At 42.4% G+C, this 12,830-nt stretch overlaps 1 protein-coding gene across 1 annotated transcript in view; it reads right to left on the reverse strand.

Moving 5' to 3' along the window:
• Positions 1 to 9,380, reverse strand: part of mta1 (metastasis associated 1) — a gene marked incomplete at its 5' end in the record, with an annotated part of 39,496 nt that extends 30,116 nt beyond the window's left edge. The window contains 2 exons of the mRNA XM_079231949.1: positions 287 to 354; positions 9,353 to 9,380. Coding sequence (XP_079088075.1) covers positions 287 to 354; positions 9,353 to 9,380 — 96 coding nt within the window. The remainder of the gene's footprint in view (positions 1 to 286; positions 355 to 9,352) is intronic.
• Between the last annotated feature and the right edge of the window lie 3,450 nt (positions 9,381 to 12,830).

Below are 12,830 nucleotides of genomic sequence, written 5' to 3' on the forward strand. Positions count from 1 at the left end.
TAATTTACCAATCCGGGGCGTATATAAAATAAAGAAGCCTCCAATTATCACAAAAGACAAAGAAAATCTGCTTTGTGAGAACTCAAAAAGGGCATTCTACAGAAAAGAAAAGATTTCACATTAAAGGCCAAATGTAATTTTTGTTATGCTTTAGGGATGCAGTCGAGAACATGTGAAGTAATTTGAAAGATGTATGATCATGAATAAAACCGATGGCATCCTTTCAATCTCACAAACCCATTGGAAGAATGGGTTTGTGAGTCAAGACAGACGTGGAGTAACTCACCTTGTTCAACTCCTCTATCCTCCTGATCAGCAGTGGGTTACTGGACGAGTTCTCAAAATAAACATAATCTGCAGAGGAAGAACACGAAGGAGGAGGAGAGGTAGAATGAGGGAGTGGGGAGAAGAGTGCAAAAAGAAATGTCAGTCAGCATTTCGAGGTCATCCAAACGCTCAGGGTGACGTCCAGTTGGACCGCACCATGACAGCTTAATAAGTCAACACAGACATCCCCCAAATGCTGCTTCCACTCAATTAGGTTCATTTCATACACAGGAGACCCAGTTGCAGTTGGGAGGTCTGACTGAATGAGACGTCGATGCACCGACACACAATAAATCTGGCTCTCCGAAGCTTTCCATTCAGGCTGCAGCCTCGCGTTTCCTCCGGCTTTCTTTTGCCTTATTACCGCTGTTTGCATGCACTGTGTGTCTGCGTTGGTGCGGGTGAGAGAGACTGCACAAGCTTTACCGTGTGTGTGTGTCCTGGCACCGCTCCAGGCCCGTTGGAGGCTTAGCTCTCACCAGGATGTCCCCACAGGCCCCCGTCTTGGTAGGGTGCCTGGTCTTAGCCCCGCATGTGTCTTGGCTGAGTGCTGTCAGATTATACCCCACACTTGGTTGGCTGCCTGGAGCTGGAGCTATCCTCCCTTCACCCTGAACCTCACCCGCCCTTCCCCCATGATCTCCCCCCCTCCTCCGGGCCCCCAGTCTTTTTGACCGACTAGGCCAGAGATCGCCCAAAATTCCAACAGCATAACCGCGATAAACATCTGACTCCTGCTATTATTTCCTGCACCTCCCGTGTATAAAACAAACTGGTTTACGCAGTCGTCATGTTTGCACCGACATCCAGATCTATCGAGCATCCACATGGAAGAAACGTCCACCTGCAAATCACCTGAACACTGTTGAAACAACTATCTGTAATGTATCTCGTATTGTCGACCCTATTTCTCTTTTTGGTAGAGTATAGACTTACAGTAAAACTTACACTTACACAGCTGAACTCTACAGATTCACACCGATTGCCAATGTAATTTATCTCCAATTAAAAGAGCTAAAAGCAGACAGTAGGTGGGGACAGCATGAAGTAAATTCAATGAAATACTTCCTAATATGATCATTTGTAGAAAGATAAAAGAGTGCAACACTTCCTCGCGAGGGTTAACTCAAAGGAAGCAGCAGGAGGTCAGAAAGCATGTTGAGTGTAATTTCAATAACAGCTTCTCCTGGCAACCACATGCTCACTGACGACTCAACATCGCTACGAGACGAGGCGCGCTCGTCACATCGCGCCCGTCTACCCTTCACCCCGAAACAGCTTGTTACGAGACTCCACTGCCACTGCGACATCTCCGTCCTGCTGTGGAATATCAAACAGGCCGACTGGAAATTGAGCGGCGCCGAGACACAAAATGAAGACGAGATATTGCGCTCGTCTTCTAAAAACACACCGGAGGGGTGGCAGCCGGCCCACGGAGGTCAGATGAAACTGGCTTCTGACTGGTTGTGATCATTAGGGAAAAAAAGTGAGTGAGACTCCCAAGAGTGAGGAGCCACAGCCGCGGTGCCCTGGGGGGACACCAGGTTGATTAGAGTTGAAACAAGTAGTTGATGAATTGATTAGTCTCACACGAGTAAATGACGCGTTGATGATTAACTGTATATTTTCAAGAAAAAAATGCCACGCACAGGATGCTTCTCGCTTTTTAAATGAGGTTTGGCTGCTTTTTCTCGTCTCTCATCCAAAAAGGAGACGGATTATCTTTTGGTTACAAAAACTGCAATTTGTAGACATTGCATTGAGCAATATTTTCTTCTTTTTCCACAGAATGAATCGGATAACCGAGAAAAAGACCCGGTGATAAAGTCGATAAACCCTGAAAGTAATTCCCACTTGTTAACGGGACACTTGTATAACAGGGCTCCAACTAACAATCACTTCCATTAACTCATGTCAATTATTTTTTGATTATTCTCCAAGATGTCTGAAAATGTTAGTCACTGTTTAATGGATAACATGTGGAAAAAAAAAAAAGAGAAAAATGGCTGCAACAAGTTTTGCAGAGGTCAATGTAAAAGGAAAAAAAGAGAAAATCATCTCATTTTAGAAAGCAAGTTTTGCATTTTTGCTTGATGACTTACTTAATTAACTATTTTAATATATTGCTTATCTGTCAATCAACTAGTTGACTAATCACCTCGTGGTTTCAGCTCTAATGTGAGTGTGTACACATATTGTAACTGGACACAATGTTAATAATTGGAAGTATGCCTGCTGAGAGAGAGAAAACATATCCTAGTCACATGAAAGGTAAATAAGAGTGCGTCAATGTTGAAAAGAACCGCGATCAAAAAGTCATTTTCACACTCAAAAACAGGGACGGGTCTCATGACAAACCGCAGAGAGAAAATGTTGATTTTTATTTATTTTTTTCCTTCTTTTTCGCGGCCTTCAACATTCACCAGCTCAGAGGGACCAATTAATCGAGAGCTGAAATGCGTCATGACCATTTCATACTGAAGCAGAACCACATGTCAAACGTTCAGTTTTGGTGCGATTCCCCGCCACACAGTACGGTTCTTTTTCTTTCACACGTAATGGGAGCGCGTCTCACAGTGCATTTAGCGCCACTGTGATGGTGGGATGTTGGGTGCAGCTCGCCGCCTTCCTTTCTTTTCCTGGCTCATACTTAAGTTACCAAAAGATGGAATCACTTTTAAAGTTCAAGCCGTGTCCCCTGCTCGCTGCCTTTCAGCAAGAAAAAACAAATGCGGTTAAGGGACGGTCAACAGTGGACTGTTTTGAGTGTTGGAGTTTCCACCATATGAGGAGCTAGAGCCTGGTGGAGAGCGAGCTGGAGAGGAACTCAAAATGAGAGCAACAGGGAGAGAGCCTGCAGGCACTGAGAAGCGTCACTCAGTCTCTCCATTTTCCCCATCAGCCCTCCTGCCGCCTCAATCCGCGTATAACCCCCACTACCCACTCTCCATCCCCCGCTCCCAGTCGGCAGCCAATCCGCGAGCTCCGGCACCTGTGATGTCACAGTGCAGTCGAATTTTGTGCGAGCCAATCAAGGCATGTTACTGAGGCCCCCAAAAAAAAGAAAGAAAGAAAAAGAGAGCGAGAGCGACTGCTGAGCTGACTCAAACCAGGCCAGAGAGACTGACAGACGGAGTGATGAGAAGGAAAAACACAAGATAACTGATGGGCCGAAAGAAGTACAAAAACAAACAAAACTGTGGAGCGAGTTGGAATCAAAGTTAAAATTAGGATCAAACATCTGAGACGACAGACGAGTAAAAAGGTATGATCGTTTACATTTAGGTGGAGGACTAGTTAGAAAAACAGACAAAAAAAAAAAAAACCTTTTACCCGACTTCTGGATCACCATCCAAACGACGCACTTACATGTTGTTTGTAACAACGGATCTAGCTTTAAAAATCAATCAGTTTCTCGTGATGTTATCGGGCTTAATTGTTCATTTGGGACTTTTGGGTGCGTTCCAAAAACCTGAACAGCATAATTCCAGAATGGCACCTGTACCTACTAGAGAAAACAAAAAGGGCCACATGTGCAGGACAGACAGCGAAGACCGTAAAAACAACTTCGTAGGGTTCGGTATCTTGAATGGAAGAAGTATTATACCGTTTGGTCTCTGCCGACACTTACAAATCGTCTGAAGATAAATCTAAAGTAAAGCAAAGACTCCCAGACGGTTGTTTCATGAGTTGGCATGGTTGTCATATTTAAAATGTCCTTTTTTCTACCTCCGCGCAATGCTCAGGAACCCTGTTAGGTTCGCAACAGGGAGGATTAACAAAACATTTCTGCAACATAACAATTAATTATTATTAACAGTTAATTTTATCTCCTCAGGAAAAATATTAAAATCAGAACTATTTGAGAAGGGAACATCCCTCTTTATTTTACCTGCAGACGTATGCAACCTGTGACGACAGGGTTGTGAGTATGCATTGCTTGGTTATTAAAAAAAACAGCCAAAAGGGTCGAGTACCAGTGCATTATATCGTATATATCCTAAAGAAGAGGCTCTCATCCAACACACAATCTCCAAATATTTGGTGAATCACCTGCCTTTGAGAATGAAGACCTTTTCTGTCTCGACAGCCTCCATTGAAGCGTCTTTCCTGCTACGCAACATACAGGAAGCAGACAGCCAAACCTAACCGGGACACCAGTTCAGGCAGGACACAAACTGGAGGCATCGTTGGCAACTCACAAAGTACTAGAAAGGTGCAGCATGGCTTGACTTTCTTTCTTCTTTTTTTTTTTTTTAACCAATCCAAAAATCTTTTTGGGATGCCTTATTTTAGTGAGAGAAAAAAAAAGTGTGCTTGATAATTTCCGATACCAATTGCACACTTTGTTTGGTATTCAAAAGAACCTCCAATGAAAATACAGCAGTGGTGTCTGTGCACACTACAGTGCAGTGACGGGAGTGAAAAGGGCTGGAGCGAGGAAGGGAAGATGGAGAAGCAGGAAGCGGAGAACGTGAACGTCCGCCTACGCTTGGCCATGCGCACATACCCCCACCTAATGCTCGCTCACACACACACCGTGGTGAGCAACAACCGTGGACGGGATTACAGCTCAGGCTGTCATGGTATGGATGGAGGGTTCTGCTAATGGCAGGTAGTTTCTGAATCGGTCTCACTTTTATTTTTTTGATGTCACTCTAAACTGGTCTTGGTCAACCCATTCATCTCACCTAGTTTCACTCCTCATTCCTGGTGGTGAACATCTGCTTTTAGACACTAGATGACTAGCGCAACTTTGCACTGACCTTGGACATGATCCACATTGAACACCGTTTCACGCAAAAAATATAAAATGTGCCTTTATCCTAAATGTCAGAGTTAATCTGTTTTGTGATGTTTAAGCAGAGGGGATTTGTATTTTTATGCATCTCATAAACAGCAACTGCTATTTCACTCCCATCATGCATCTGTCTTGCACTTGTGCCGCAGCCACCAGTGCAGCTTGTCCCAATTCAAATGAGACTGTTCCAGCGAACGAGTGCAAGTTGTACACAAGACTTCTCCCTCAAACAACTATTTTAGGTCAGGAAAGACGACCACATATCTCGGGTGCTGCAAAGACGCCACAAGCCCAGACAGCCCTGCAGCAAACCCTGTTAATTGCGATGGATGGACGTACAGTCTGGCCTCTAAAGAAACGCGACGCTTGTCATGCATCTGGCTGACTGATCGTCCTGAATTTGACAGGATGGCAAGTCTCTGAGAGAGCGAGAGAGAGAGAGAGAGGCAACTGCTAGCGTGGGAAATTAACACCAACCACCAGCCAAACAGAGTGTGGGCACTGTCAAAAGTTTGTAACTTAGTCAGTTTGTATATTAGTAAACATTACAACACCTTTAAGCGGGGTCTGAATCATAACTGGCAGCACGGAAAAAGTCCTCATTAGCCAAAAGAAATGTGGGCACGGACAACAAAGTTTGTCACATTTTAAGTTAGTGAACACATTTAGCACATTCTGTGCAAGAACTGTCGCACTCCAATAGCTGCAGTTAAAGTATTTATTCAAAGGGTAGCTTCATGATTACCTAAAAACAATAGTCAGGTGTTCATGTGAAGATTGAAAAGACATCTCTTCTGTTTATACTGGCTATCAAGATTCACCCTTAATCTACAGTCTTTATCCTGTGCAGAAAAACACGAGACGTTTATATGAGGCCAATATCAGGCTTTAGCAGCCCCAGTGTACAAATCAAGTGTGCATCTTCTAAAGTTAGTACTTTTAGTGCAAAATCCCTTCTTTGTGTTATCCATCCCTCCTCTGAAGAGAAGCACAGGAACACTGTTTGAGGAAACACTCAGGTGGGTCCCTCAGAGGACTCAAGTGGGTATCTTCCACACTAAATAAGGCTGCCGTCAGAAAGACATAAGTTCTGTGTGAAAAAAGCCTCCGTCCCTCTCAGACATTTGTATAGGAGCAAGGTGTTGGCAACCTACAGAGCTACAGCAAAAGAAACACATGGCAGTCCGGCAAATACGTTGAACCAGTATCAACCTTTGTCACAACGCCCCGTCATCCAGCAAGGCTAATCAAATATGTCCACCCTTTGCCTTGTGATCGTCACGATGACTAAGCCCATATATATATATATATATATATATATATATATATATATATATATATATATATATATATATATATATATATATATATATATATATATATATATATATATATATATATATAAATATTTGTGTATTTTGTCCGTCCCAACCCACACTTTACATTGGAAGTACATTAAAGAATCGTTTAATGGCCAGTATGAACAGGAGGGCGGATTACAGTCAGCAAAATGTCCTAATGTTCATATGGGCGCACAGACTGGAAAAAGAAACGTGTCTCATTGTCCCACAAGAGTGTCATTTTTGTGTGAACAAGTTTTCAGCCAATCTTTGCGACTGTTGTTTGGAGGTAAAGACTTTTAAAACTTCTGTGGTCTCGTGCACATTATCTTTGTTAGAGCCTCTCTTCCCGTCACACCATTTAGACAATAAGATTTATAATATAGCCTATACTTAGTCGCCAACACTTAACTGTGGAGGGGGGGCACAAGCGCTGCAGGAAGAGTGGCGTGTGGCCTGCAGGATGAAAACAAAGACATCGGGGCCTACGGCGCCAGCTTTTGTTCCTGGTTCAAACACAAGGGAAGTCATTGCTTTTCCAAGATGATCCTGCATTGTCTTACAAAGTGGCGGCCATCTTTCCAAGGGTTCTGCTTTGTTCTGATGTAGAGTTGAAGTCACCTCAGAAAAATCTTTTAATCAATTATTAGACCTATTTTTGGCCTAAATTCTGCTTGTTTTTTTTAATCTCCATTATTAACGTGAGTGTGGAAAAACAACTTGATGGTATGTTTATTCAGTAATGAGATTTTAATGCTTTGTGGTTTTAGATTAGTTTGGGTTATTACACAATTAGGCATATTCATAATGTTTGGATTTTGTCTACCAAGAACAAACAATAACTGGTAAGTTAATATGATCTGTATCTCGAAGGGAGGAGTGACTCTAACTTCAAGCTGTGTTGCAGCTCATTTCAGCAGAAAGGTGCCCATAAACATGTGCATGACAATGGCGAGTTAGAAATGATTATTATGTGTTATCTGAGTAAATAGCAGTGGGCCTAATATGGATTCTTGAGGGATACCCTCGTCAACCACTCCGGGACTTGATTTGAAACCATCAATAATGGTTTGAACTTGTGATCAACACTGTAAAAGGCCTTGGACAGATCTACAGAGATTGCAGCACAGAATTGCTTTGTATGAAGAGAGTTAACAATATTATCCACAGCAACAGTTGCAGGAGTTATTTTGCTTTGGCCAGATAAAAAATAAAAAAAAACTCTGACTGCTGCCTCCAAGAGGCCATAAAGTTGTAAGTTGACTTGTGACTCCAGGATTCTGGATGGACAAGACAACTTGGAAATAGGTTGATAGTTGTCACGGTATTAATGTAAATAGTTAATTAATTTCACTTTGAACTGCTACAGTACAGAGGGGAAAAAAATGCACCATACAGCTACAAAGTAGCCAGACAGGCAGAGGAATCGTGCGAGTCACATATATGTACCGTTTATGATACAGAGTGAAGAGATGTACTAAATTCAGCAACATTTGGCTGACGAAGTGTTACATTTCTGCCTCGCTCTGGATGTAATCCTGTTCTCATTCAGGTAGGCCTTGTTTAATTTGACTAAACACGAGAGCTATGACGTTCACTACGAGCTATTTCTGATGTGGGTACCATGCCAAGGAAAGTCAGAGCATTCCTGTTTCACTAGATAATTGTCAGTGTTCGCATGTAAATATATATATCCTGAATTTAAATCAGTCACTCTTGCTTTACCTCCATCTCCCTTTGACATGCATACAGTTAAAAAGAAGTATACAATTTGGCTACTCAACTAGAACAAAATCGAACATCAAACTGCAAAAAAAAAAAAAAACATGAATGAAAATGAATGCTTGATGGTACAGATTGATCAGATCTCTGTGACAGTGTACGCCTGTCATGGCACACTGTTATGCGATTGTTGTGACACTTTTACGATGAATACTGAAGAGAACATTTTACCAGTAGTCTAATAAAATGTCACATTGAGTCAAATTTCTGCAACACTGTGTGTGTGTGTGTGTGTGTGTGTGTGTGTGTGTGTGTGTGTGTGTGTGTGTGTGTGTGTGTGTGTGTAAAGCATTTGATTATGGTCGCATCATTTCTTTTGTGCTTTTTAGTCCCCCCAACTGCAATAACTTTCGTGTGCCTATTTTCACATACCGTTAGGATATGAATTACAGCAACAGAAGCAGAAAATGTGTGGGAAAAGAAAATAGGGAATCCTAATAAGATATTAACTGGTGATGCATATGCAAAAAAGGAAATAAATAACCCTGTTTAAAGATTTTAAATGCTCTTTTAAAATGCACTAAGATACTTCTTTAAATTTTAAACTTTTTGATTTTTAAAACCTAGTTACTTTCTCTATAAACGCACCTCCTTGCTGCTTCCCTGCTAGCCTCACTGGGTTTCTGCAGACTAGTGGATCACTAATAATGCTGGTATTATGAGAGTAGCCAGGGTAGTAGTTGAAGGGCACGCAAAAAAAACTTTTACAATACGTTCGCCACTCCACCTTAAATATCTAGAAACACAACGCACTACTTGGGATGCATCGGTATATCGAAGTAGTTGTTTGGAAGCAACGTAAGTTCCAAAAAACACAAAAGAAACGAGGGGAATCCAAGCAGTAAGCGAACCACTACTCTTCATCGCCATCCTCCTCTTCTTCACCACCACCACCACCATCACCATCATCATCATCATCATCAGTGAAGCACAAGGCTCTTTAGCTTTAGGGAAATAAAAGAAGGGGAAGGAAAGATAGACCTACGCTCTGCAAAATACCAAAGACCCGCGGCGGATCGAGGCGAATCCGACATAAAAACATCACAGGAAGGTTTCTAAAATGTCGCCCCCCCCTCCACCGCCACCACCTTCTCCACCTTACCTCCAACCCGGTACATGTTGGCTGCCATGACTGCCCCCGGTCCCTGGCTTCCTCTCCAGGTAGAGGGGTGGCTCTCTCTTCTCTCGCGCTGCCGGAGAGCTGTGTTAGCGCTGCCGCCGCTGTGTGTTGGAAAATGGTGGATTGATCAATACGAAACAGACGAGCCGAGGGACCTTAAAGAGACAGTACACTATTTTTTTTAAACCCGAAGTTAGGCGGCAGCATTTAGGCGGTGAAAGTAGTGGAACAAATAACGAATTGTATTAATACTTTACTGTGCCGACCAAAAGCTGTCCATGTTCAACACGAAGCCTCGCCGCGGGCCTTGTTGTAGTCCCACACGTGACGTCACGGATTGATATCCTCAACCAACGGCTCTCCCAATGCACTTAACGCTAGTTACTTAGTTAACGTCACCTGCGTAGTTAATTAGTACGCTGCTCGTGTAGATGACGAATGGAGGAGCAAATCTCGTTTTTCCCCCCGTGGACGTTAAAAACGGAAACGGGTTTACTTTACTACCCCGATGTAACGCAATACATCTGGCTTAAAAACTGCCGCAAACTTGTGTCACATGTTGCAACACTTGAAGGGGAAGCTCCGGTTGTACACCTTGAAGAGTTTGCTGATAAGACAAAACACGCCCCGGAGTTGGTAGATATGAAAAAATAAAATACTTACCTGTAACTCTGTGTGTCTAAAAACTAAGCATCCCTGTCCCATGCTTACAACCCAACGCTGTGATCCCAAACCCTTGTGGAGTCAAGTGGTCCAGGAACCAGCAGGGGGGAGAGGCCCCATGGGGTTGAGAGGAATGGGCTTAGTTACATTTAATTAATGCAAGAGGGGTCACTAAACTCACAAGTTTATTACCAACAGCCACTGCAACAATAACTATATGGATAAAGAGTACTTAACAGATAATGACTGGACTTGTTTGAGGCACACACTTTTGTTTACATGTTTATAGTTGGTACAACATGTATGTCATGGTACTTTGTATTGCATATCTATCGACCCATTTTCTTTTAAACTGCAGACAATTTAATGTGAGATATTCATGTGACATTGTTACGATTACTCTTGAATTTATGTATTGTTTCTCAGTCTTTGCTCAGTAATGAAGTCAAATCCACATCTGTTGATTTCTGCATTTTCCTATCAATTAATTTCCTGTTGTCCACATGCAACAGTGTGGAACAATGAATCAATCTGGGACGCATACTACAATGCAGGTTTTATTCATTTATAACTCATATTCACACATATAGCTCATATTGTATAACTGCAAAGCAAATAGTTGCACTACATTATGTACTCAGAGTGCAATGAGGGCAGCACAGTGACTGATGATATTATAGTATGGGATACACAGGCTTCTGGCAGCATCACAAGCAGGTGTAGGACTAACACGCCTAATACAACCACCTATTTTGTTAAATGTATGAACGTGCATGCAAATAGCCAATAGACAGTAGGAAGGATTTTGTATGGAAAAATTTGATGTTTTTTTACTGCAAAGACCAACACAGATTAAGATTATATTGCAGTATATTGTAATAAAAACAAGTATTTGTTTCTAAGATAAACCCCCACAAGAATGCTGCTTTTGTTTTCAATACAAAAAAGAGTGTTTAGCAGAAGATGTTTAATAAGTGAGATACAGTAAGACAAGAGAAAGCATATATTAAATAGTCTTTTGTAGATGGTCGGTTGATTAGCTCAGTTTTCATTGTGGACACGAGCGTGGAGCCTCTGTGCTGGAGGAATGCTGTGGTGAAGGCTACATCTGATCTATACCATATGGAAGCCTCAATTACTGTTTCCTAACACAGGGGACTACAGTCTGCAGTCACATGACCACCATGAGCCAATGGCGTGTACTTACAGTACGCACTCCTGCTCAAGTGTGCAGTCTTAATGTTGGAACTGTGCTGCATTGGAGGGATCCTGTATTGTTGTCTCGGGGGTCTCTTCAGAAAAAGAGCGAGAGAAAATACAATTCATCGAAGGATATCTTTAAATGCCAATGAGCAGAGAGAGAACTACATTAAATATGTTATGTTAAAAGAAATGAAAGAGCATTATTACCCAATGGATATTTTTTGCATATAGTATATATTTATTTTCCAATTTACAGTATGCTGCTCATTGCAATGAGCCTTTCTGCATGAAGCACACTTCCATTATCTGTCTAAATATTGCTGCATGCTGTTAAGAAAATTGCTCCCTGTATTACACTTTATTTCATATGCTTACCTTGCTAATTGACTTCTTCTTTCGGAGCAATAAAAATGTAATGCAGTGAATCCCTGCACAGTGTGTGTGTGTGTGTGTGTGTGTGTGTGTGTGTGTGTGTGTGTGTGTGTGTGTGTGTGTGTGTGTATGTGCGTGTGTGCGTGTGCGTGTGCGTGTGTGTGTGTGTGTGTGTTATATCATACAGTGAGCTGTCTTCTCAGCAGTTGTAATGTTCCCTAATAAACTGGGAGTGCCAATACTTAATATGGGATTAATGAAAAGCGGTCAACAATGTCACCTTATGTTTGGTAACTGTGACTACTTTCATTCGGAGTGTTTGTTTACTTGGCTGCTTGCTGCTGTGCAGATGTTCTTTCTGAATCCATGTGCTCCTCTGCCAGATGTTGCTGCAGTCAGGAACACAGGCAGGCGAGCATGCATGCAGAACAGTATACATTGCAGAACGGTGCAGGTGTTCTCCCCAATAAATCTCAGTCCGCGGAGATGGATCGACTCGAGACGCACAGCGTCTGCAAAAAACAACAACCTCCCCTCAGTTTGGTTGCAGTCCCGGAGGATGACCTCTGATGGCCTCTCTTTGTTTCTCCTACTTTCTCCCTCGTCCTCTTTCGGTCCTCCACTCCTCCATGTTACAGATACATGCAGTGGAGAGACAAAGAGAAAATCAATTAAGCCTGTTTCCTGGCAGAAACCACTCCATGTCTTTGATTGTGCTTCCTCGTTTTGGTTTTCTCACTGGAGCTAGTGCTTGGATCCAGAGACACTATGGGAGGTAGAGCAATAAAGGGACTATTGTTAGAGTGCTCTCTCCTCCACCCTTAACTATGCATAGGTGTATTTATGTGTTGTGGAAAAAAACATTAGGATTACTCAATCATTTTTATTACCGAACGATACCTGTGACAGTGCTCTCCACAGAGTTACTGTCAGCCAGGTGAGTGACAGTTATCTTTCAAGCCTTTGTTTGGCAACTCATGCTGTAGGTTTAATACGGTGACATCAGCACCTCAAACCGAACAGGCATCATTGCAGTTTAAAGAAAACAACTCTTATAAGCTGAAGTCTATCAAGTCACACAAGTGTAATTTCTGACAGCTCTCTGCTGCAGACGTCATTAGCGACTAGCCATGTTTTTCAGCGCTCTGAAGGCTTTGACGCGAGGCAGCGACAACTCTTTTAATTGGGAATCTCTGCTGCAGGGGATCTGTCAAACAGATTT

The sequence above is a fragment of the Taurulus bubalis genome (assembly GCF_910589615.1).
Source record: "Taurulus bubalis genome assembly, chromosome: 1".
Classification (NCBI taxonomy): Eukaryota; Metazoa; Chordata; class Actinopteri; order Perciformes; family Cottidae; genus Taurulus; species Taurulus bubalis.